Source organism: Rhinolophus sinicus, chromosome 14, assembly GCF_057876585.1.
Source record: "Rhinolophus sinicus isolate RSI-liver-muscle chromosome 14, RSI-T2T, whole genome shotgun sequence".
Lineage (NCBI taxonomy): Eukaryota > Metazoa > Chordata > Mammalia > Chiroptera > Rhinolophidae > Rhinolophus > Rhinolophus sinicus.
The window spans coordinates 67,277,968-67,305,554 of NC_142514.1; the positions used below are offsets into that span (position 1 = coordinate 67,277,968).

A 27,587-nucleotide genomic window follows, 5' to 3' on the forward strand; every position below is an offset into this window, starting at 1 on the left:
TATTAGTATTACATTTTATACCTTTTTATGAATAATACAAGATTTCTTTACAAAATTCAAAAGACAGAATAGATAATGAAAATTGCATGTCCCTTCTAATCCTGATCCCACCCATGGTAGTAGTTTTCATGAATTCTTTTTATTTCCACAGAAACCACATTACACACACTGTTTTGCATGTCATTTTTTTACCTTAAAATGTATTTTGAAGGTTGTTCTATATTAGTATATATAAACAACTTGTCAAATTATTTAGCAGCTACCTGGAATTCCACTACATGCACGTATTAAACTTTGTATTACCAATCTTTCCATTAAAAACAAAGCTACAATGGATCTCATTTGTGTGTGTGTGTGTGTGTGTGTGTGTGTGTGTAATTTTGCACATGTATTTTCCTAAAAGTGAACATGGTATTTCAAGGCATAAATATATTAACATGTAAGAAATATTAGGACAACTTCTTGACAGAAATCGTCCAACTTACACTCCCATACAAGAGAGACTCTTTTTCCATTACTTTCTAACACAATTTTCTATCAAACTTATTCATCCTTGTCCATCTGAGAAGTGAAAGGTAATACCTGGCAGTTTTAGTTTCATTTTCTAATTATGTGTAAGGTAACCTTTTTCTATAAAGTGCCCCAAAGGAAAAATTTTAGGTTTTGTGGGTTGTACAGTTACTGTTGCAACGACGTCACTCTATTGTTGTGATATGAAAGTAGCCATAGACAATATGTAAATGAAGGGGTGTGGGGGTGTTCCAATAAAACTTTATTTACAAAAACAGGCATCAGGACAGATTTAAAGTTTGCCAACTGCTATTATAAATAGTTGCTTGTTTTTCTCTTTAAACTAATAAAACCAACACTTAATCTATCTAATGTGTGTCAGGCACTCATATACTCTAGTAGGCACTTTTTACGTTTACAATTTTTCTGAGTGAAATTGAAAAAACACGCACACCAAAAATAAGACACAGCATACATCCACGTTCTATAATTTCCTTAAAAGAAAAGCTAATCCTATTTAAACAGTGAGCCAAGCCACCTCAGACCCTTATCAACTAGCTTAGCAGGTGCAGATAGGATTGCAGATGCTTCAGTGGCAAGATGGTCCAGGGCTTGTGAAATCCAGGGAGTTTTCTCCTTTTCAGTAGTCTCAACCAAATTTCTCAGACGATTTATCTCTGCCTCCATCTCTTCAGATTTCTTCTTAAATCCTTCATTAAGCAAATCCTCTTGGATCTAAAACAAAGGGTGTGGAGAGAGGGAAAAGTAAAGTTTTGAAAATCCCCATTTTTCTCAAGAGTCAGATTTCATATAGAAGAACGTTATTAAATTGTCTTTATGTTACACACAAAAGTATTCTCTTTTTAGATAATCAAAGCATAATAATTGAAGCAGATAATATCTTCTAGGTGAGACCTGGACAATGAGAGAAAGGATAGTTTTCAACCTTGCTAATACTCATGCACCATTAGGGTCATGCTAGGTTACTAAGCCAGGCGTGAGGACAAATGCAATAATATGTTCCAACCAAAAGTGTGGGTTGGGAGGGAGCTAGTAGTCCACTTGCACAAATTTTCAGTCCCACTTGGGATGGCATGATCACCCATATTGTGGAAATAATAGGAAACTTATAAGCTGATCAAGGAATCTGATGTAAACATTTGTAGATGGGGAAAAAAGAGAATTCCCCCAATGCTATGTGGTGACCTGAACAAGGTATGCGCATACCTGGAAATAACTGCGACAAGTTTTGAAGGTGTCAGTTCCCATATTTCTAGGTCTGGACATATCTGATGGTTTTAGGCCAGCATAGATCCAAATCAGAGTATTTTCTGTTATGGGGGCTCCTGATAATTGACAATGATCTTGGTCAAGCATCCAGTTGCTGCTTATGTCTAAAACACCTGGTCGGAATATGTGCTTGATAATCTTTGAAATCCTGTTTAATTTGGGCTCCACGAGAACATCTTAGAGTCACACTAACATAGCAACTCAAACCTTGGAGAGGTTATTTATATTCTCTACAGGCTTGAAGGGGCCAGGTTATCTTGGACTCTCCAGAGTCTGAGTGTGGAACAAAACTCAAAGGCCTTTTGCAAAGACAGGACTCAGGACTTTGGATGAGTCAAATGCAGTAAATAGCAGTAGTGGGTCTCTTTAATTTTGCTTTAACTTTCACCCATTCCTTCCTGATTTATCAGGGCAATCACCATCAGCAACTACTGAGGCTGTGACCAGACTTACTTTCATCTTGTGTTCTAGCATCCTTGTTTGCTCTCTCAGAACATCCTCTCTGTCCCTCTCCAGCTTTTCTTTCAGTTGGATGATGTTTTCCTGGATACTCCTATGTTGTGCCTCTATCTGCTGTTGCTGCTCCTGGCATTTCTGTTTTAGCCACGCCTGTTCCTTCTCAGCTGCCTCCTTCATAGCCTGCTCCTCTGCTCCAGGAAGGTTTTAGAAAGAGAAGAGAGTAACAGATCAGGCCTAAGCTCTATGACCTTGACATTAGAGAATAAATCAAATTTGAAAGAGAGGATGGGGTATCTCAGAATTCACCCAGTAGCTACACCATCAAGAGCAGTCTTGAGAATGTGATGGAAAAGGCCTTGACTGTCTGGCTGATGTACAACCACAACTCTGCTTGTTATTTTCAGATTTGGCAGAGTGTGCATTCCACAGGAGAAGGAGAAACTCGTTGTTTTGGAAATATCTTCATTCAGTCTGTCAGAGGGCAGTGCAGGAACCTCCCCACCCCGCTGAGAGTTGGGTCCTGCCCCGTACCTGCGAGGGCCTTCTCACTTTGGGTGAGGGCTTTATCTGTCTGCAGGATGGATTTCTCTATTGTCACCTGTGACTCAAGAAATTTCTGGAAGACTTCTTTTGCCTGAGTAATCAAGAAGGAACAAAGAACTTAGATTTCCACTGAGATTTGTTCTGTGCAAATAAGTTCATTTGTGTTAGTTTTACTTTCTGCTTAAAATGCTCCAGGATCCCATAAAAGGTGTCCAAGCTCCTTACTGTGATCAGGGACTCTCCATATGTCCTTCCAGTACCTCTTCTAGCACTACTTCTTTACACATGCTCTAGGTGTCAGCCAGTCAGAACTATGTGCACAATCTCCTGGTGCTTTCATGTGTTTGCATGTTTACATGGGGCTCTTCCTTTCAGATACCATCTCAACCTGGACAATATTTACAAATACTTCAAAATTTACATCCCCCTGCTCTTCTGGAAGTTACCCTAGGCTATGAGCCCAATGTGAAATGCAGACTTTATGCTGCTGATCCCCCTTGCCACTTGCTAGATGTGTAACTTTATGCAAATTATATAACCTGCCTATGCCGCCTAGATCACATCTATAAAATGCACGTAATAAAAGTAAATGTTTCATAACATTTTGGAGGAATTAAGTCAAAATGTTAAGAGAAAGAGCTTAACACTATGCCTATAGGCAATAAGAGTTCAAGATGTTTGTATTATTATTATTATTATCATTATTACTATTATATTTGTTACCATCACCAGTGCAGCCTAGGGGTCACAGGTTCATAAGTGTTACCACTCCATATGCAACTGTCTGTTTATTTGAAACTCTCTCACTTTGATCAGCCTTGAGTGAAAAGATTCTGACTTTCCATCATAAATCCTCAAGACTTGGTACACTGAGTGTCATGTTGTTAGATGGAGAAATGCATAACTTCTGTCTTTCATGGGTTTCAGAAATTCATACTCATTTTTCAGACTCGACATTTCTACTCTACTTAGGAAGAAAGCAAATAGTGGACCTTAAAATCTAAAGCTGTCATGCTATCCCCATGCTCTCTTATTACCCACAATTGGTGCTGTCCTCTCAGATTTTCAGAAGACCCTCCTGACTGCTGTGTAGGAGAACCACTTCCCCTTCTTCCTCACCTTCACTCCTTTCCCGGGCATTTGCCAATAGTGCTGTTCAATCCTGTCCTTTTCTTTCCTGTAGAGCTTGTGCCCTCCAGAAACAGAGAAAGTTCCTGCTGAAATACTTTCCATTAGGTCCGTTGAAAGTTGTTCAAGTTCAGCCTGGCAGTATTTAGCAGATGCCTCTTCATTCTGCAGCAAAATACTCTCCTTCTTATTCTTTAGGATTTCCTGCAAGGGAAAAGTAGGGGGATGTCATCAGAAGAAAGGAACAGAGGAAATAAAATTTCAAAGAATCTATTAGCTGGGAGGTCTGTCCCATTAAGAAAAAGCATTCTAGTGGAGCGGTACAGGCAATGTAGCAGGAATCAAGAGATTCTCCCAACTCTGAAAACTCTCTGCAAGACCCTGCTAAATCTTTTTAACCTCCCTGGGCCACATCTTCATCTGTGAAATGTTGAGGTTGCATTATATATTCTTTGTAGCTCCTAGTAATTGTGCATACTATGATCTTATCTTCAATAATATAATGACACAACTAAAATAGTACAAATAGTGACCTGTTAAGAGAGTCTGTCTAAAGAAATCAAATGTCTAGGATTAGGAGTGCATATACCTAGAGAGCAACAAGCTCAGAAATGTCGTTGAGGAGTTCTGGAATCATGCCATAATCCACTAAAGGTGAAATCAATGATAATTTTTGCTTGAGAGATGAGACAGATCCTGAAAACTTCCTTCAGCTCTGAGGAAAAAGAAGGAAATATAGTCCTCTAGAGTTTTCCCTCTTATGACAATCCAGACTACTTAACCCTGAATATGAGATGAGCTGTGAGATGAATATGTAGAACTTTAGGCATCATTCCGGCAGGGTAAGAATTAGGAAAGACAAATGCTAAGACAAAGTACCATGAGCTTCTTCTGGAACTCCCTCTGGTCATCCTTGAAGGAGTGCTCCATGAAGATTTCAATGGCTTCCCTCTCACAGGCTGCGTGCAGGTGCAGCAGCTCCTGGAGAGTGTCTGTGGGGAACCTCACTCGCCAGGCCATCTGCTCACTGTAGTGGTCGGCTGCCTTCTGCACGGCCGCTGAGTTCTCAAGCTGGGCCAGAGTTGTCACTGCGTTCCCCAAACAAGGAACCGATCCTTTGTTGATGGTATCCACATAGGTCACCACCAGAGTCCCCAGCCCTGAATAAAGCAGGAACTAGGGATAAATATCAATTTAACACTCAACGAGATCCAAGATTCTGAGATTACAATTCTGAAACCACACACACACACACACACACACACACACACACACACACTCACACATACTTACTTCTATCATCACCTTCGTTTTCACAATTAACTCATTATTCTGTTGTTCTCCAGGCCATTACATTTTTAAAAAAAATGTTAAATACCTAGCATCATCTAACATAATCAGAAGTGTCTGTGAAAATTATTTCACATTACACAAATTAGGAGAAAAATAGACTACAAAGGTAGAAAGATTAGGCAACATAATTCAGATAAAAATCATTCCCGATACTTAAGCTTTCAATGGATTCTCGGGACTCAAAAACTAATATGTATTTTGGACTGGTTTAAACTCCCAACAAGTCTTTTTGAGAAAAACACTTATTGTGTAAGGCTTCCCCCAAAGTGATAACATACTCTGTTTTTAGTGGTTTTATCATTATTGGGTTTTCTTCTTAAATGGGGGAATACAAGATGTCAATGATAATATTTGGAGTTTGGGAAAGAATTTGTTAATCCCATGACAAGAGAAAAGTACTAACATACATAAATATTTCTTTTTGGGGCACGATATAAATACATATTTTTATATCAAGTGAAACAAAACTACTGAAGAACACATAATTAAGTAGCCAACACATATTAGACAATTCAGAAATATGGTTTTGGAAAAGAAGACTCACGATTCCCAGTGACCTTGACTCCTTCCCTGAGGGTCTTGGTCTTCGCATGGGTGTAGATATAAGAACAGAAATTATCTGTTTGTTTCCGGAATTTAGGATCCAGTTGGCTTTCCAAAATATCCTCAACATGGGCTAGGAGCTCCTTATCGTTTGTTGGCCGGTCAAAGACAAAACACTTCCGTTTGGGAAAAAAATGCCTGATGCATTCCCTGAGCATGTTGGAGTTTTTAAGTTTGGGATTTACACCTGGGGAAGAGGAAAAATACAGTTATGGTTAGCACAGTTGTGGGACAAGACTGAAGATTTTTATGACTGGGGATTTTCAATCTTTGGAGTCTTCTATGTTCATAGAACCCCCTTAAACATTTTCATATAAATTGCTAATCAAACTCATATGAATGACATATTGCTGGAGAGAAATTTTAGGAAACATCTGTCCCAGGAAAAGAAACTTATCCACAGAACCAAATATGGTGTCTGCTTTATCAGATGTTTATCAAATGAATGATTTAACAAGTGATGATCAAATATCAATTTCTGGTCTACTCCAACCCCTATTGGAAATAAACTGCAGGAAAAAAACAAAGAGGTACGATGAACAAAGATAATGGAGTAATGATTAATATAGGATATATGAAACCTTGTTCAGTTAAGGAAAACTTCATTGATTAAATTCACATGTTACAAATAAGACTAGCTGTTTTTCGTAGAAATTCGGAAGACTAGATGTTACCTAAATATAATTTGAAAAACTCGCCACTACTCCATAAACACATTGGTTTTGTCAAATACTCACCAGCCTAAATGCAATTTATTAACATAATTTTTCAACATAAAATATTAAAACAATGAATAAATATGTTAGAATTAAAAGGATGATATGACGAGGGAAGAAAAATGAAGAATTTAGCTATTATCAGAAATAATAAAAACTTATTGCAGTTCAAGATGGTGATGTAGGAAGGCCCTCAGTTCACCTCCCATAGATACACTGAATCTATAGCTATGTAAGGAATAATTTCCTTTAGGAAAAAAACAACAAAAAATCCCTAAAAACTTGTGGAGTGATCCATTCACGTCAGGCAAATGAGAGGGAATCCACACTGAATTGGGTAAGGAAAGCTGAGACACAATCTTGCCATAAACCTCATCCTTGGCACAGCAACCCACAGTTAAGAGGGAACTCAAAACCCAGAGCTTCTCTTGAAGAATGAAGGGTTTGTACCCCACATCAGCAACCCCAAATTTTAAGATTGGCATTTGAGAAATGAGCCCCAAAACATCTGGCTTTGAAAACCAATGGGTCTCACACCCAAGAGACCTGTGGGGCTGTGGTGAGCTGAGAAATAGCTTTTAAAGGACTTGCATGCAGACTCCCTGTCCAGGGCTCAGCACAGAAACAACACTTGGGAAAGAGTGTATGTGACCAAAGAATTATTGATGATTTTACAGCATTGGTCTAAAGGACAAGGGCCTGCTAAGATACTCTCTGGGGATGGAAGCTGGTGGGTGCCATCTTCCTGCTCTCCCTCTACTTTGCTAAACGCAGTGGGTGCCATCACTTTTTATTTTTTCTCTTTTTATTTCTTTTTTTTCATTTATTTTCCTTTCCTCTTTCTTTTCTTTTCTTTTCATTTGTTGTTTTTCCAGTTGATGCCATCTTTGCATTGCTCTGTCTCTCTCCAGCTAGTGTAAACTATCTTTGCATTCTCCCTCTGCCGTGCTCCAGAGCATTATTATTTCCAGGAGTGCAACTTCTAAACGTGTCTGATATCCTGGTTTTCATGTTTGGTGACTCACTTTTTGTGGCATGCATCCAGAAGACTCCCCATGATTGCCTGACTTTGGAGGCTGGAGGGGAGGGGCTTATGTTACTGTGTCCCACAGGACTGTAATAATCAGAAACAGTTCTTGGCAGACTACCACTCCTGGGACATTGCACAGATAGGCTGAAACACACTCCCAGTCTTTCTGAAAAAAAGAGTCTTATTTGCTTGTTCAGGATCTTTGGCCTTCGGGGCAGGCTTCTGGTTTGGTATACTTTTAGGGGACTATAGAGATGCTTTTAAGGAATGAGGGCTAGTGGACACAATCTTTACACAATTCATCTGCCTTATTCCAGTTCACTGGTATCTTCCAGAAAGGAGCTTATAACCTTGTCTGGTGCCCTGAATTTTGTGGCTGATGCCAGGGGACACCGCTACATCTCCTGGGTCTGGTGGCCAGTGGGGCTTACACTTGTGGGTTCCACTGGACTGTAACTAATGGAGAAAGTGTTTTTAAACAACCACGACCCCCAGGGCACAGCACAGGCACAGACCAGGAGCTCAGTCCTTCTGAGAAAAATGCCTGTTAGCTTACCTTCATAGTTGCAGTTTAAGGGGTAGGTTTCTAATTAAATAAACATTTAAGGGCTGACTGTAATCCTCTCCAGAGACCTCAGAGGGCAGGCACTATATTCATGTTCTTTCTATGCCACACCCCAGAGTGCCAGCATCTCATGGAATGGAGTTCTTATACATCAGGTGCCTCAGTTTTTATATTTGGTACCCTGATATTTGTGACTGCCACCGTGGGGATACTCCTTAATTGCCTGGACCCTGTGACCGAGGCTTGGTGTTCCTGGATACCATGGGACTATAGAAATCAGAGAGACAGTTTGTGGCAGGCTACCACACCCAAGACACTGTATGGACAGCAGATTGAAACACACCCCCAGTCTTTCTGAAATAAGAGTCCTACTTGCTTGTTTTGGAGCTTTGGCCATAGGGGCAGGCTTCAGGTTTGGCACACATCTAGTGGTTATTGAGGTGCTCTCAGGGAACATTGGCTGGGGGACACCATCTTTGTGGTCTTGTTCTGCTTCGCTAAAGCTTACCAGCATCTCCAAGGAAAGAGCTTATCCATTATTCTGGAATCCCAGCTTTTGTGACTGCTGTCCAGGGTACATCTATAGATCACCTGGCTCTGTTGGCCTGTAGAGCATATGTTTGCAGTCTCATGAGACTATATATGTGCATCTTTAAAGACTGCTGTCTGAGGGTCTGACTTCCTATCACCCTGAATCTAGGTGTTGACAGAGATCTCCCCTTTGGGACACTATTAAAAACAAAAAATAAGCTGCTTGGACAATCACAAAGGTTTGAGAGACAACCAACAGCTAGGGCAGGGTTGAATGATAAGGTTTATCTTCTACATGAAACCAATACTTCAAGGACAGGAGAGGTGGTGGTTTCATCTAAAGCACAGAAAACAACACAGAGCATCAAGCAAGATGAAGAAAACAGGAATATGTTCCAAATGTGATAACAAGATAAAACTTCAGGAAAAAAGAAACCGAATGAGCTGGAAATAAGTAATTTACCCAATAAAGAGTTCAAAGTAATGGTGATACAAATGCTCACCAAATGACAGAAAAATGGATGAACACTCAGAACTTCAACAAAGCAATAGAAAAAATAAGAACGTGTCAAACAGAATTCACAGAGCTGAAAATATTATAACTAAACTGAAAAATATACCAGAAATATTTAACAGCAGACTAGATGAAGCAGAAGAAAGGTTGAGTGAATTTGAAGACAGGGCAGAGGAACTCACCCACTCAGAGAAGCAAAAAGAAAATAGAGAATGGTCCAACATGATGGCGTAGGAAGACCCTTAACACACCTCTTCCCACGGACACACAACATATATACCTACATATACGAGGTCTGACAATGAAGTTCACGAACTTGCCACCAGGCACTTACATTGGCAACACTGTACGAACAGATCAGTAAGGTTTCATAACCTTGGTATATCAGTGTTTCACAGCTGTATTCATGTTGACGTGTGGTGGTGTCTTGAATAAAGAGTGTTATTCATTATTGTTGCATATTTTTGTGTGCCATTGCAAGAATGTCTGAGCTTGAATTAGAGCAACAAACATTAAATTTTTTGTTAAACTTGGCAATAATGGATGTAAAATCAGGGGCATGTTAGTCTAAGTTTATGGAGATAATGCCATGAAGAAAATGGCAAATGGATTAAATGTTTTTCTGAGGGGAGAGAACACATCACTGATGAAGAGAGGTCAGGGTGGCCAGTAATGAGCAGAACTGAGGAAACCATTGCAAAAATTCATCAAATTGTGTGTCAAAAACTTCAGCTGACTGTAAGAAGCATAGCAAACCAAGTAAACATCGATAGAGAAACAGTTAGGAAAATCTTAACTGAAAATCTTGGCATGAGAAAGGTGTGCGCAAAAAAGGCCCTGAAAGAGCTCTTGCATCACGACAATGCACCAGCTCACACGGCACTGTCTGTGAGGGAGTTTTTAGTCAGTAAACAAAGAACTGTATTGGAACACCCTCCCTACTCACCTGACTGGCCCCCAATGACTTCTTTCTTTACGCAAAGATAAAGGAAATGTTGAAAGGAAGACATTTTGATGATATTCAGGACATCAAGGTAATACGATGACAGCTCTGATGGCCATTCCAGAAAAAGAGTTCCAAAATTGCTTTGAAGAGTGGACTAGGTGCTGGTATCAGTGCACAGCTTCCCAGGGGGAGTACTTCAAAGGTGAGTGTAGTGATATTTAGCAATGAAGTATGTAGCACTTTTTCTAGGATGAGTTCACGAACTTAATTGTGAGACCTCGTAGAGCAAATCCTTTTGAAGAACTGAGGGCTGACTGAACAGCTTCTGAACAACAAATAGAGAAGGATCACACAGAGAAGGGTAGGAAAGATGGAGATGTGGTACCCATGTGAACCCTACCCAGACAGGGTAACCTGCTAGGGAGGGATATCACTGAGGGGTCTGCATAGGCAGACCTGTCTGCTCTGAGGCACAGAAAATAACCATGATTTAAAGAGCAGCTAGACGCTAGACTGTACATTAAAACAAAATAATACTGATGATAAGGTGCTTACCAAATGTTTGAGGAACTGTAGGAACTCTCCAGGATATGTGGCAACTTTCTGGGATCAGCAATGCCATCAAGCATTGTTTATATTCATTGTTTATATTCACTCTCTTGTGAATAGTGGAGGCAGAATTTGGTACAAGTGCTCTAACCAGTCAGCAAGGTCTACAAAACATGTCCCAGGACCACCTCAGCCAGCACTGGCTACAGCCCTGGCCAGCAGCCCCCCAGGGCACACCCAGGGTCATGTACCCTGGAACACCTCAGCTTCCCAAAGTAATCACTCCCTGAGTGAACTTAGCCAATACCCACTGCAGCCCAAGTCAGCCAACTTCCCAAATTGCCCCCAGAGCCTCAAATCCCAGGCTGTCTCAGGCACTATCTACTGCAATCTCAGGACACCCCTGAAGCCCTGTACCCCAGGCTGCCACAGCCCATATCTGCTTCAGCACCAGCCAGCCAGACCCCCAGGGGACCTTAGGCATGGCACAGATCCACTTCAGTTGGCCTATTCAAACCACCCAGCTCATGTAATCTACACAGATATTGTTCCTTCAAGATTGGGAGAGAGAGCTGTTTTGTCTAATTCATGTAAACAAACACAGAAAGTCAAGCAAAATGAAAAGATATAGGAATATGTTCCAAATAAAAGAACAAGAAAAAATAGAGATAATTAATTTGCCTGATAAAAAGTTCAAATTAACGGCCATAAGGATGCTCACACACTGAACTTGGGAGAAGAATAGAGGAACTCAGTGACAATTTCAACAAAGAGTTAGAAAATATAGTAAAGAACCATTCAGAGCTCAAGAATACAATAAATGAAATGCAGAATACACTAGAGGGAATTAAAAGTATATTAGACAATATAGAAGAATGAATTAGTGACCCAGAAGACAGAATTGTGGAAATCAAACAATGAGAAGCAAAAGAATAAATAATTTTTTAAAATGAGGATAATTTATAGGGCCTCTGGGACAACATCAAGTGCACTACTATTCATACTATAGGGATTCTTGATAGGAGAGAAAGGAACAGAAAGCTTATTTGAAAATGTAATGTCTGAAAACTTTCCTGACATGGGGAAGGAAGCAGACATCCAAGTCCAGGAAGCAGAGAGTTCCATACAAGATGAACCAAAAGAACCCACACTAAGACATTATAGTTGAAATGGCAAATGTTAAGAATAAATAGACAATATTGTAGGCAGCAAGAAAGAAACTAGTTACAAACAAGGAAACCCCCATATGTTAGTTGATTTCTTAACAGCAACTCTAAGGGCCAGAAAGGGGTGGCCAGATATATTTAAGCTGCTGACAGGAAAGAACCTACAATTCAGAATACTCTATCTGGCAAGACTATCCTTCTGGATTGAAGGAAAGATAAAAAGATTCCCAGGCTAGCAAATATTAAAAGAATTCACCACCACTAAACCAGCTTTACCAGAAATGTTAAAGGGTCTTCTTTATGCAAGAAAAAAAGGCCATGACCATAAATAAGGAAATGCAGGGGAAAATATATCGCTGGTAAAGGCAAATACATAATAAATGCAGTGAATCAATCTACCACTTAAAAAGCTAATGTGAAGTTTAAAAGACAAAATTAACTATAGCTACAATAAATAGGGGAAACACAGAACAAAAAAATATAAAACATGAGGTCAAAAATATAGTGGAAGGGGGAGTAAAAATGTAGTACTTGTAGAATGCATCTGAATGTAAATGCCTATAAGCTTAAAATAGACTGGTTTAGATATAAGTCGATATATATGGTAACCACATACCAAAAATCTATAAGCCATAAACAAAAAAATAAAGAGAAAGGAATCCAAACAAAACACTAAAGAAAACCAGCAAATCAAAACAAAAGAGATCAAGAGAAGAAGAAAGGAACAGAAAAGAACAACAAAACACCCCCAAACAATTAACAAAATGACAATAAGCACATACTTATCAATTATCACTTTAAATGTAAATGGACTAAATGTTCCAAGCAAAAGAAATGGGTGGTAGAATGAATAAAAAACCAAAACCTACCTATATTCTGCCTTCTAGAGACTCACTTTAAGAGGCCTAGCAGGTTATATTAGGAGGCATAGCAGGTTATACAACTTGCTTAAAGTTACACATCTAGTAAGTGGCAAGGGAGATCAGCAGCATAAAGTCTGCATTTCACATTGGGCATATAGTCTAGGATAATTTGCAGAAGAGGAGGGTGATGTAAATTTTGAAGTATTTGTACGTGCTATCCAGGTTGAGATGGTATCTGAAAGGAAGAGCCCCATGTAAACATGCAAATACATAAAAGCACCAGGAGATTGTGGGTTTATACAACTGCACATAATTCTGACTGGCTGAAACCTAGAGTATGTGTAAAGAAGTAGTGTTGGAAGAGGCAATGGAGGGAGTTAAGGAGAGTCACAAGAGAGCCACAAAACAAGACTCAATAAATTTAAGAAGATTTAAGTTATATCAAGTGTGTTTTCTGACCATGATAGAATGAAACTGGAAGTCAACTACAGGAAGAATACTGGAAAAAACACAAATACGTGGAGATTAAACAAGCTACTAAACCACCAATGTATCAAAGAGGAAATCAAAAGGGAAATCAAAAACTACCTTGAGACAAATGAAAATGAAAACACAAGTTTGCAAAATTTATGGGATGCAGCAAAAGCAGTTCTAATAGAAAAGTTCATAGCTATACAGGCCTACCTCAATAAATAAGAAAAATCTCAAATAAACAACATAACTTTATACCTTAAGGAACTAGAAGAAGGACAAATGAAGCCCAGATTTGCATCAGGAAGGAAATAACAACTATCAGAGCAGAAATAAATGTAATAGAGACTAAAAAGACATAGAAAATAACAATGAAACTAAGAGCTGATTCTTTGAAATTATATATAAAATTGACAAACCTCTAGCAAGACTCATCAAGAAAAAAAAAAAAGACAGAGCCCAAATATATAAAATCAGAAATGAAGGAGTAGAGATTATCACCAATAATACAGAAATATAAAAGATCATTAAAGAATACTATGAACAATTATGTGCCAACAAATTGGACAATGTAAAAGAAATGAATAAATTTATAGAAATGTACAATATTCCAAGACTAAAACTAGAAGAAACAGAAAATCTGAACAGATTGATTCTTAGCAATGAAATTAAAGCATAAAAAAACAGAACAAAACTCCAAATAAACAAAAGCCCAGGACTAGATGGCTTCACAGGTAAATTTTACCAAACATTCAAAGAAGAATTAGCACCTATCCTTCTCAAGCTATTCCAAAACATTGAACAGAAAGGAATGCCTCCCAACTTGTTCTATGAGGCCAGCATTACCCTGATATCAAAACCAAAGATACTTAGTAATAATAATAGTAATAATAATAATTTAAAATATTATAGGCCATTAGTCCTGATGAACATAGATGCAAAAAATCTCTACAAAATACTAGCAAATCAAATTCAACAATATATTAAAAACGTACACATGATCAGACAGAATTTATAACAGGGAGGTGAGGTTGCTTTAACATCTATAAAACAATTTGATTCATCACATCAGCAAAACCAAGGATAAAAATTATATGATCACATCATAGACACAGAAAACGCCAAAAATTCAACATCCATTTATGATTAAAACAACAACAACAACAACAACAAAAACACCTCTCATCAAAATGGGTATAGAAGGAATTTACCTCGACATGATAAAGGCTATATATGAAAAGACCACAGTTAACATACTCAGTGGTGAAAAGCTGAATGCTTTTCTTCTAAGATCGGGAACAAGACAAGGATGCCTACTCTCACCACTATTTTTCAAATTAGCATTGGATGTATCAGCCACAGCAATCAGACAAGAAAAATAATAAAAAGCATACAAATTGAAAGAAAGAAAACTCACTATTTGTAGATGGCATGATATATATATATATACACATATATATATACATATTTATGTATATATGTATATATGTACATATATATGTATATATGTGTATATATATATCATGCCATCTACAAATAGTGATATATATATATATATATATATATATATATATATATATATGTGTGTGATCACTATCTGGCAAGATTATATTTATCACTACAAATAGTGAGATATATATATATATTTTTTTTTTTTTGAAACCCTAAAGAACCCACCAAAAAACTAACAATTAAAAAATGAATTCAGAAGGCAGCCAGATGGCTCAGTTGGTTAGAGCGCAAGCTCTTAACAACAAGGTTGCTGGTTCACACAAAAAGAATGAAACTGGACCAATATCTTACACTATACACAAAAATTAAAGACTTGAGTGTAAGACCTGAAACCATAAAATTCCAAGAAGAAAAATAGACTGTATGTTCCTTGACATGGGTCTTGACAAAGATTTTTGGATTTGACACCAAAAGCAAAGGCAACAAAAGAAACAATAAACTGGGGGGTTGGAGGTGAGGGGCCTAAATCCATCTAAAACACTTCTGAACAGCAAATGAAACCACCAGCAAAATAAAAATGCAGCCTATGAAATGGGAGAAAATATTTGCAAACCATATATCTGATAAGATATTAATATCCAAAAAAATTAAAAGAACTCACACAATTCAATAATGAAAAAACAATGTGATTTTAAAAAATGGGCAGAAAATCTGAATAGACATTTTTTCCAAAGAAGACTTACAGATGGCTTAACAGGTATATAAAAATATGCTCAATGTAAATAATCACTAGGGATATACAAAGCAATACCCCAATGAGATATCACCTCACACCTGTTAAAAAGGCTATTGTCAAAAACAGAAGAAATAACAAGTATTGGTAAGGATGTGGAGAAAAGGGAACCCTTGTGCATTGTTGGTTGGTAAATTGGTACAGCCATTATGGCAAACAGTATGGGCGTTACTCAAAAAAAATCATTGCAGCATTATTTACAATAGCCAAGACATGGAAACAACTCAAGTGTCTACTGTTGGATGAATGGATAAAGAAAATGTGGAATATTATTCAGCCATAAGAAATAATGAAATCTTGCCTTTGTGACAACCTGGATTGACCTAGAGGCCATTATGCTAAGTGTAATAAGGCAGACAGAAAAAGGCAAATACTGTATGATCTCACTTACATGTGGAATGTAAAAAAAAAAAAAAAAAAAGCAAGCTAAACTCATATTTGGGGGAAAGGAGACTACGAAATGGGAAAAGGGAAGAAAAGGTACAAACGTACAAACTTCCAGTTAAAAAATAAATAAGTCATGGGGATATAATATACAGAATTGGGACATCATTAATAGTACTATATTGCATATTTCAAAGTTAGCTAAAAGAGTAGATCTTACAAGTTTTCATTATAAGGAAAAAAATTCTGTAACTATGTATAATGATAAATGTTAACTAGACTTATGATCATTTCACTATATATGTATGCATGCATATATGTATATACCAAGGGTGTCAAAAAAAATGTATACACGTAGACACGTATACATCACTCAACGTTGCTCAAGCAGTAGTTCGCCGTAATCTGAAGTATCTGGATGCTGATGGTAACCACTTTGAACACCTTTTGAAACTGCAGAAGTCAACTGTATTCGTCTTTTGTTATCAGTATATATTGAGTATTACAATTTTAATGTTTTTTTCTTTCTTAAAATGTGTATACATTTTTTGGCACCCTCTGTATATAATCATTATGTTGTACATGTGAACTCATACAATGTATGTCAATTATATCTCAATTAAAAAAATAATGAAAACATATGCACTGATAGTAGATTATCAGGTCTATTTAGGGTGTAAATTTCACTTTTTGTAGAAGATCCGACTATCCACACACTAGAAATTTATTTCGCTCCATGAGAAGAGTAAGAACTGAGGAAAATACATACTTCATTATGATTTTATGCCTAACAATTATATAGACTTATCATTGTTTTTCTCAACACAAAACAGGAGAAACATAATAAGGAAAACAACTGTCTGTTCTTTCATCAGTTTTAGCATCCATTGTATTTGGATGTTAAGGTACAAATTATCTTAGTTGAAATTTAGTTTTGAATAACTTCACTCTACATTAAGCCCCACTCTCATTGGGTGATCTTAACTATAGTCACTAAAACTTATCAAGGAATAACCTAAGTCTCAGTAACCATTTCTATGGGACTTAATTTAGTCTCAAATACAATGCAACCCCAGAGATGATGGACAGTGTTTGGTACCTCCCACTCCTTATTGGACCATCCACTTCCCAGGCCATGTTCTGATACCTTGAATCAGCCTCAAGGCATTCTCCAGGTACTCATCTTCTGTGATAGGGCGACCATTTAACTTCAGCTCCAGGGTGAAATCCCGTACAGTCCAGATAAAGTCTGGAAAGAAACTCACAAACTCTGTGGAGTCTTCTGCTCTATTCGACACAGGGGAAGACTTTGCCCTGATGAGTTCTGTGAGCTCTGCCACGTAACTAGGACCTAGCTAAGGAAAAGGAACTTCCTCCCCACATTCCTACATGTCTCTCATAAAAAAAATTATTATAAACATTATGTTTTGCCCTGAGTCCCCACTGCTCCACCAAAGGCCACTCAGCCACAGGGAAGGAGAATGCGATTTGGTCTCCAGTCCCATCAATTTCTGAATAAAACTGGGAAGGATACTGCAGTTTCTCCAAGGCATCGTGGTTGATGGTGCTCATGCTGTTGTAGACAAACATGCTGCTCAGAAGCACGGCCAGCGCGAAGATCCACGAGTCATTCTTGGGGTCGCCCTAGAAAGCACATTCGAGTAAGACGTTTAGGAGTTCACCTTGCAGAAATTCATTCAGACAGTAAGTGTATCAGTCTTCCATTTATTATTTCAGCTCAAATATTTACCATGCAAAGAAATAAGTTTGAAGACAGACCTAAATACAGATATCAGCTTTGACAATTACGAAGATATTTCTTATGACTGATTTTTTCATATATAAAGAAATTATAATCTTTACTGGAGCTTTCTTTTAATTCAGTTGGATGAAATAAAATAACATATTTAGAAAAACATAGTACAGTACCTGGTGTGCAATAGGGTTCAATGAAGGGTGTTAATACACATATTTATTCTACAAACATTTGTTTGGTCATGTGCTATATAAAATGTACTGTGATTGACATAATGGGGATGTATTCAACAAATGTTTACGGGAAGCTACTAAATGTTTCCACTGTTCTTAAAATAAAAAACAGTTTAAAATGACAAATATCACTTTAAAGGTGACTCTTTTAAAGTAATGACAAACATTTATAACAATGAATGTAGCAAAGATGACATCTATAAGGAACTTACATCTTCAAAATGTTTCTAATCTGTGGAGCATATAGCTATACTATTCAATTAAACTTAGAAGTCCATTAAGGAAGTACCTAGCTCTGAGAGTTGGTTGAAAGAGTACATGATATGAAGTCTTCCTCAAAGTCTTGAGCTGATTATTAAAGAATTGGTAGAATCGGTGAAGTAATCTGCAGGTAGAAAGACCCACAGGAGCAAAAGTAGAAATGGCAGGACACAGGGGTCTTTGCAATAAAAGTAGAGTGATTTGATTTCATGTGAGCAGACGGTAGGTCTACAAGTTAAGGCTGGATATTGAGCCTAGTACAACCAGATGAAAGACCTTAAAGGCCAAGCTAATTTGTTAGTATAAATTACAGCACTGTCTAAATAATGGCATGATCCAGAAATTATTTCTCTTATAAACAGTGTCTAAAGCTCTTACTTAGAGTAAATGTAAAAAACTGGGATTTATATTCACAAAACTCAATAAAAAAGTTTGGGGGAGAAATGCTGATTCGTTAATGTAGCTTCCAAACCCTATTTAAAAAATAATAATCAATTAAGATAAGAAGAATTAGCACTTATGACAAATAATAAATTATTTAGACAGCAAGACTGTATCATTGTTTGATATATGCATCTAAAAATGAACAGAATTTCTGAGTCATTTTTTGGTAGAAACAGATATAGACATTTAGGCACTATTTGCAAATAAGCCTCAAATAAGGCAAGAAAGGAGAAATAATTCACTTCACACATTAGTAGAAATCTAAAGTATCAAAAATCCATCTTAAAATGATTTTGTAGGACAAACACATACTTTTATAGAATCAGTATATTCGGAAGTGTGTCAAAGCCTCTCAGTATGATTTTTGGGTACTTGATGAACTTCACCATCTCTTTGATGGCAGGGCCTTTACTTTGGTCATTTATATTTACAGTACTAATCGTGAGACCTGGGGATCAGGTGCTCAGTAATTATTTATTTAACTGAGTCAACTCATTTACCCAGTGTGAAGAAATAAAAGTTTACTCAATATACCATGACACCTTACCTAGAAGTGAGATTCAAACAAATCAAAATTTGCCTCATATATATACTTGGATTTCTAGATTTCACAAATAAACCAAGCAGTTAAGTTTAAAAGTGTCATGAAGAGAATATCCAGATTTAAAAGGATTTATCTGTGACTTTCAGCCTTACCTTTTCCACATCACCCAGGCCCTCGGTGTCCAGAAGGACTAGGGTGTGGTTAGGCTTAGAAGGGTGAGGCACACACCACATCCAGATGCCCTTGGTTTCAGACTGCACTGTGGAGCCCAGAGGGAAGCCTATAAAGAAAGGAGAGACACAACATAGAGTGATAGCAGATAATCTAAGCAGCCAAGGAGCTGCAAAGTCAGATTGTTGGAATATAAGAACTCCAGCACATAAGATGGTGTTTTCTCTACTTTGTAAGAATGCCCTACTTTGTGTGTTGCCTATTTGATGGATGAGGGGATATTAACTATGAAAATGATACCCAGCATGGGCTTAAGATGGAGGCAAGAGGCATCCATGAACCAGACATAATGTAATTCACTGATAACCATAATAACAGCATTTTGAAAGAATGACATTCTTTGTGAACCCACAAATAATTTTTAAGATGATAGATAGTTAAACATCTTTATATGTTGCTGGGAATATTCCATAGATAAAGCAAAATATGTTATGAGAGAGAGAGGGAGAGACACAATTACAAGAGCCCAGTGCTTATGTAAGTAAAAGACAATAGAAATCTGAGCATTAGTAGGAGACACTTTTCTTTCAGGAATAAAACAAAAAAATATGGAAACAAGTTACATTGTTAATAATTTAGTAGTGAGAATTAGAATTAGAAGGTTGGTTTATTGAGAGGAGTTTGGTTCTCCCTTCATGTGACCAGGAAAGAAAACCCAAAGCTGTGATATAGCTAGAGTCAAAGATTGGCCCTTGCCTGAGACAGCACTCACCATCTTTCTGTCCTGCAAGACGGTTCATCAAGTAGGATTTGCCTGTACGATATAGTCCTACAATGGCCACAACCACCACTGGCTGAGAAATCTTGTTAAGAATCTGTAGAGCTTTCTGGCTCACTGACAGCTGCTCATTGTTGTTTTCCACCAGACAAATGGGGGCCAGCATGTTGTGTCCAGATGCCATGGCAGCCTGCCAACCTAGAAAAGCCTCCTAGTAGAAATAAGATTGCAAATTTATTCTCTGGCTCAGAGTTATCCAAAGCACCCATGATGTTAGGGAACTGTGAGTTTCCTGCTTTGTTTTTGGCACAGTATGCATAGGCTAAGCCCTGAAATGAAAAATTCATGTATTTTTGGTTCTGTCCTTACAGTGAATGTCTACGAGGGCCAAAGTGCTCCCAATGCTGTATGAGGAACTCAGATTGGATGTTGTTGCCGCCACAGCACACTCACGTCATATAACGCAGTAGTGTGGCTCTACCCAATGCAGGGGTCATCATCACTGAGAAGCAAAGTCGTCACCTCACCCGAGTCCTGTCCCAAGTCCTAAGGCTTAACCAGCTATTAAGTGGGCAGTGACACTGATGATGAGGGATGACCTGGGACAAGGATGACCACAGGAACACAAGCCATGAACTGTTAAGCCACAGATTTCATGCATCTCTTCTCTCATGGTCCTAGTTGTTGAGAAGAGCTATATAACTAGTGATAAATATGACAAGTATTCATCAAAACCTGAGATTTTTAAATTGTTAATTCGGTTTGACATATAAGAGACCAATGAAATGCAACATCTATAAAACATTTATGATATTCAAGGGATAGAAGGAGTTGTAGGTTCCAGAAGGGAATGAGTTTTTCATTTTTCTCCTTTTTAAAAAATCATCAAAATCCTTTGGCCACAAAGTGGAAGAATCATCCCATGTGAAGGAAAACTGAGTCACAGGGAGATTGATTTGTTTTTCAAACTAGAAATGTGCATCAATATCAAGAAATGGATGTATATTTAAGCCAATAAAACCTGTATGTTAATAAAATTCAATGAAGAATAACAAGAAGACCTCCCAATTTATGTACCTTCCACATAAGTGTTCAAAAATATCCATGTTTCCACCTTTTGCATATGACATACTATATATATAGAAAACCTTAAAGATTCCACACAAAAAAACTATTAACACTAGCAAATGAATTCAGTAAAATAGCAGGATACAAAATTAATATTCAGAAATCAGTTGCATCTTTATACACCAATGTTAAACTATCAGAAAGAGAAATTAAGAAAACAATTCCATTTACAACTGCATCATGAAGAATAAAATACCTAGGAACAAATTCAACCAAAGAAGTAAAAGACCTGTACTCTGAAAACTGTAAGACGTTGATGACAGAAATTGAAGTTGATACAAATAAATGGCAGGATATACAGTATTCATGGATTGGAAGAATTAATATCATTATAATGTCCATTTGACCGAAGCAATATTCAGATTCAATGCAATCCCTATCAAAATGCCAATGGAATTTTTACCAAACTAGAACAAATATTTCTAAAATTTATATGGAACCACAAAAGACCACAAACAGCCAAAGCAATCTTACAAAGAACAAAGTTGGAGGTATCATACTATTTTATTTCAAACTATACTATAAGGTTATAGTAATCAAAATAGTATGATATCAGCACACAAACATATACATAGATCAATGGAACAGAATAGAGAGCGCAGAAATAAACCCACACTTGCAGGTCTGACAATTATGCTCACGAACTCATCATAGAAAAAGTGCCACATACCTCATTGCTGAATATCACTATAGTCACCTTCAAAGTACACCCCTTGGGAAGCTATGCACCAATGCCAGCACCTATACCACCCTTCAAAGCAATTTTGGAACTCTTTTTGTGGAATGGCCATCGGAGCTGTCATCGTATTACCCTTGATGTTCTGAATGCCATCAAAATATCTTCCTTTCAATATTTCCTTTCTCTTTGGGTAAAGAAAGAAGTCACTGGGATCAGGTGAGTAAGGAGGGTGTTCCAATATAGTTATTTGTTTACTGGATAAAAGCTCCCTCACAGACAGTTCCATGTGAGCTAGTGCATTGTCGTGATGCAAGAGCCATGAGTTATTGGCGAAAAGTTTAGGTTGTCTAACTTTTTCACGTAGCCATTTCAGCACATTCAAATAGTAAACTTGGCTAACTGCTTGTCCAGTTGGTACAAATTCATAATGAATAATCCCTCTGATATCAAAGAAGGTTAACAACGTTGTTGCAATAAGTTCGCGAACTTAATTGTCAGACCTCGTATAGGGTCAATTAATCTATGACAAAGGAAGCAAGAATATAGAATGGAGAAAAGAAAGTCTTTTCAATAAATGATGTTGGGAAAACTGAACAGATGCATGCAAAAAAATGAAACTAGATCCCTTTCTTACACCATATACAAAAGTGAACTCAAAATGTAAGTCCTGAAACCATAAAACTGCTAGAAGAAAACATAGACATTAAACTCTTTGACATTGATCTTAGCAATATTTCTTGGGATATTTCTCCTAGGGCAAAAACAACAAAAGCCAAAATAAACAAATGGGATTATGGCAAACTGAAAAGCTTTACACCACACACACACACAAATAAAGCCATCAACAAAACAAAAAGGCAACCTACTAAATGAAAGGAGATATTTGCAAATGATATATCTGATAAGGGGTTAATATCCAAAATATATAAAGAACTCACACAACTCAAAATAAAAAAATAAAAAATAAATCTGATTGAAAAAATGAGCAGAGGTCCTGAATAGATATTTTTCCAAGTGGCCAATAGACACATGACAAAATGCTCAACATCACTAATCATCAGGGAAATGCATATCAAAACTACAATGAGGGCTGGCCCGGTGACTCAGGTGGTTGGAGCTCTATATTCCTAATGCCTAAGGCTGCCGGTTCGATTCCCACATGGGCCAGTGCCAGATGGCTCAGTTCGTTGGAGCGCAGGCTCTCAACCACAAGGTTGCCAGGTTGGACTCCTGGACTCCAAAAATGGATGGTGGGCTCTGCCCTCTGCAACTAAGATTGAACATAGCACCTTGAGCTGAGCTGTGCCCTCCACAACTAAGATTGAAAGGACAACAACTTGGCTTGGAAAAAGTACACACTGGAAGTACACACTGTTCCCCAATAAAAGTCCTGTTTACCTTCCCCAAAAAATAATTTGGAAAAAAAACAAAACAAAAAGAATGACAATGAGATATCACATCACACCGGTCAGAATGGATATTGTCAAACACTCAACAAAGAATAAATGTTGGTGATGTGGAGAGAAAGGAACCTTTGTGCACCATTGGTGTGATAGTAAACTGGTGCAGCCACTATGGAAAACAGTATGGAGATACCTCAAAAATTTAAAAATAGAACTACCCCGTATGACCCAGCAATTCTACTTCTGGGTATTTATCTGAAGAAGTCAAAAACACAAATTCAAAATGGCATAAGCACCCCGATGTTCACTGAAGCATTACTTACAATAGCCAAGATATGTAAATAACTTAGGTGTCCATTAATGGATGAGTGGATAAAGAAGATGTGATACATTATACAATGGGATATTACCATAGTCCATAGCCATAAAACAAAATGAAATCTTGCCATTGTGGCCATACGGATGGACATGGAGGACATTATGCTAAATGAAATAAATCAAGGAAACATAAATATAGTATAATATCACTTAATATGTGGAAACTAAAGACCAAAATAAATGAACAAACAAAATAAAATAAGCTCATAGATACAGAGAACAAACTGCTTGTTGCCAGTGGGAGGAGGTGGGAAATGGGTGAAAATGATGAAGGGGATGAAGAAGTACAAACTTTCAGTTATAAAAACAATCACAGGACTGTGAAGTATAGCTTCGGCAATATAGTCAATACTACTGTAATACTATGTATAGCACTAGATGGGCTTGTGGCGATTACTTCATAAGGTATATAAACGTCTAATCACTGTATTGTGCAATGAAAACTAAATAATATTGTATGTCAATTATAATTTTAAAATAAATTTTGAAGAATATCCTAATGAAAAGACCCAGAACCAAGCTCTGCCCTCCGGTGGGTAGGCATAACTCTTGAATATGTCTACCATAGGACTTCATTAGGGAGAAGAAAGAACAGTTTACTTTCCAGGAAGTGCTATGCTGGTCCTCCCCAATTTTCAGAACATACCATGAAATAAGGTGCCCAAGATGTTTCCAAAGCAAGTTTGGGCCTGAGCAGTCATTTCCAGCCAAAGCCCAGAGACAGCAATGCTTGTATTTCAAGTTTTAAGGGTGCAGCTGGAGGTGGGAGTGAGGCCACAATTTTCAGGCAGCCCATTTGATTTTCTCTCTCTCTTTCTCTCTCTTTCTCCCATCTAGTAAATAAAGGCAGCCAGAGCACTCTGATCCAAGTCTACTCTTGATCCAATATTACTATTATTATTATTATCGTCTAAGGGGTGAATCTAATGTGACCAAGGTGTAGAAGAGGTGATAAGACCACGCTATTGCACATTACAATGTGGAACATTGAGCCCATGGATGAAATTCCCTCCAACACCTGCCCTCACCTCAAAGAGCAAGGAGAAGGCTAATCTCTCATGTCTCCATGCATGTGTCTTTTCCACTCCACTTACTACTGTCCCGGTGATGTGACATGCTGTGACGCTGTCACCTCACAGATGCCATGGCTCCAATTGGAGAAGCTGAGTTTTCCCAGAACTAAAGCCAGCAACAGAATGCTGCAGACTATCAGGCTACATGGTCCCTTCCTCAGAGACCTCTGTCCCTTCCTGAGAGACCTCTGTCACTTCCTGAGAGATCTCTGTCCCTTCCTGAGAGACCTCTGTCCCTTCCTGAGAGACCTCTCCCTTCCTGAGAGACCTTTCCCTTCCTCAAAGACCTCTCCCTTCCTCAGAGACCTCTGTCCCTTCCTCAGAGACCTCTGTCCCTTCCTCAGAGACCTCTCCCTTCCTCAGAGACCTCTCCCTTCCTCAGAGACCTCTGTCCCTTCCTCAGAGACTTTTCCCTTTCTCAGAGACCTCTGTCCCTTCTTCAGAGACCTCTGTCCCTTCCTCAGAGACCTCTGTCCCTTCCTCAGAGACCTCTGTCCCTTCCTCAGAGACCTCTGTCCCTTCCTCAGAGACCTCTGTCCCTTCCTCAGAGACCTCTGTCCCTTCCTCAGAGACCTCTGTCCCTTCCTCAGAGACCTCTCCCTTCCTCAGAGACCGCTCCCTTCCTCACAGACCTCTGTGAATTAGAAATTGAGAGGTTTAAGCCTAAGACTCAGCTGCATGCCAAAGAAAGTTGATGAATGAGCATTTCTGCCCCACATCTCCTCAGGTCAGTGGGTCAAGAACAAGTTCCCCTGTTGTTTCTCACTCCTCCTTGCTTCCTTTCCAACACCCACTTCTGTTGCTCTTGTCTAGAAGTGAGAAAGAGCAAAAGACCAAAAATCAGAACCTGAAAATAAAAGTAATTTGTCTTTTGTTGTAGTTGTTGGTAGAGATCACACATTTGGAAACAGGGCAGGATAAAAAACAGGCTTAGACTTCATAGTTACTTTTAACAGTTGATTAAAGGGAGTGAGAATGGATTATTTTATATAAATACAACTTGCTGGAATTCTTTGAATATTAGTATGGCAAATACAAAAAGAAATTTGAAAGATCATACAGTATGCTGAGGACCATGTTTTCTCTCTGTTTCTCCAATGTGTAGCAGGGGCCGCGAGAAGTCTGGGGCAGGGAGAAGGAGATGGAGGAAGCAACCCCACCCAGCGCCTCTGCCAGGGGGCCAGGCTTGGTCCCTCCGAGAATGGACTCCAGCCCCTTCAAGCAGACAGTGTAGGATGTGCTCCTCCTTCTCCCACGCAGGGATCTTTGTGCAGCCCTGGGTGGGTGCCTGAAGACGACCAGCACCCCAGGGACACCTTGTGCCGCTGTCAACTCCCAGCCCCTTTGGATCAAAACCGAGTCGCTGAGCTGCCTGGAGCCAAGCACGCGGCTTGACAAACACCATCGGGTCGCCGCCCTCTGCCGGCCGCCTCCCGCCTGCCAGAGCTGAGCCTGAGCCCCCAGAGTGGGATGTGCGCTTGGGCACGTGTTGTTGTTGTTGCTGTTGTTGTTATTTAAGGAGCATGTGCAAGGAAGGCCGAGTTTAGGAGTGAGCTTACTTGTCTCCGTGCTGCAGGGAGGGCACAACTTTCTCAGCTGTCCTTGCTGCCTCTGGTCTGCTCCTCCTGCGTCTGGCTCCTCCGGACACCGACTAGTCTCTTTAGCAGCTGAAAATCATGCGGGGGGGTTATAGCCAAGCTATCATGGGTTGGGTTGTGGAGAACCGAAATCGAAAGGACATGCATTTCCGTGGCTTTATGTTTAGGGTTTTTAATCTTTTAACTACAGGCCCCAGTGCGGGGGCGGGGGCGGGGGCGGAGGGGGGGACGGGCCGCGAAACGGGGTGGAGGATCCATGGCTCCCCCACACCCGGCTTCGGAATCCCAGGCTGGTCCCTCCTCCTCCTCCTCAGTTCACTTAGGTGCCAGGCCCCACAGTGACCCCAGAGCCGCAGGCTGACTGTGAGCCAGACACAGCAGCTGAAAGCTCAGCAGCCTGTCTCTCAGGGGTGCTTTTTTGGGAGGCAGTTGGCTTTTTTTTTTGTTTTCATTTTTTGCGTAGACTATTTCATTCCTCTCTCTCACTTTAAGTACTTTTGTTATTAACACAAGTCCTTACTCATTAACAATAAGTGAGTATTAAAACTCCTATTTTTATACTCCAGAGATAATCGTTATTATTTTGTAGCATATACTTCCACTTGTTTTTTTGTGGTGGATCTATGGGGGATAGTGGAGGACTGGCATGTATATATTTTGAGTGTTTTCTTTAAATGAAATGATGTAAAAATACAAATTCGAAAGTGAATATTCAAAATGTCAAACAAATCATAACCATAAACACATTTTTAAAACTGACAAATGCCACAAGTATTTTCCCTCAGTTTTCTGGTGTTATCTTCTATTAAGCTTTTCTCTTCATATTTGAATTTTAGTATGAGCATTAACTCAGGAAAAAAATATGTAATTTTAAAGCATTTCACTGTATTAACTATAGACCAAAAGTTGCATAATCAAATTAGTCTTTTGCTACATCTTTTGCCCTCGGCATGCCCAAGAGCTGTGTTCTTGAATAATTTGGAGTGGTTGCATTGCCTAGTTACCTCTGCCTAGAATATTCTAGTTGGTCACAAAAAATTAAAAGTGTTAATTCCACTTTCACCAGTGTGTTTGTGTGATACAGGCTCTTTGTCAGTATATTACAAACTAAATACCAATAGCCAGATTGTAGAGGTTCGTTTTCATACTGTTATCAAAAATAGATTACTAAAATGACAAACTTGTTCCTAGAAAGCTGTTATATTAATTACAATATCAGAAAATGCATTGAAAACTGAAAAATTGAAATGCTTCATTTCCTTTAGTATGCAATGT

At 38.5% G+C, this 27,587-nt stretch overlaps 1 protein-coding gene across 2 annotated transcripts; it reads right to left on the minus strand.

The window, feature by feature from the left end:
- Positions 1-737: 737 nt before the first annotated feature.
- LOC148755713 (guanylate-binding protein 6-like) lies at positions 738-26,467 on the minus strand. 2 transcript variants are annotated; one of them, XM_088791294.1, is made up of 11 exons: positions 26,274-26,467; positions 20,048-20,264; positions 19,257-19,384; positions 17,401-17,510; positions 17,014-17,210; positions 5,828-6,073; positions 4,810-5,090; positions 3,922-4,134; positions 2,791-2,893; positions 2,254-2,447; positions 738-1,245 (listed from the first exon to the last, which is right to left on the minus strand). In XM_088791294.1, the coding sequence occupies exons 2-11, from the start codon at positions 20,235-20,237 to the stop codon at positions 1,024-1,026; spliced, it is 1,884 nt and encodes a 627-aa protein (XP_088647420.1). In that variant the 5' UTR covers positions 20,238-20,264; positions 26,274-26,467; the 3' UTR covers positions 738-1,023. The 2 variants fall into 2 exon arrangements, with proteins under 2 accessions (XP_088647420.1, XP_088647419.1); XM_088791293.1 differs by lacking the exon at positions 26,274-26,467 and adding an exon at positions 25,775-26,158.
- Between the last annotated feature and the right edge of the window lie 1,120 nt (positions 26,468-27,587).

Bases quoted from the DNA above. Each gene is read 5' to 3' on its own strand.
- LOC148755713 (XM_088791293.1), bottom strand. From the start codon at position 26,119: ATGGTGTTTGTCAAGCCGCGTGCTTGGCTCCAGGCAGCTCAGCGACTC. The intron at 20,265-25,774 runs GTATGATCTTTC...TATTTCTACTAG, and splicing joins AACATGGTCCTCAGCATACT to GAGGCTTTTCTAGGTTGGCA. The intron at 4,135-4,809 runs GTACTTTGTCTT...TTTCCCTTGCAG, and splicing joins AGTTCCAGAAGAAGCTCATG to GAAATCCTAAAGAATAAGAA.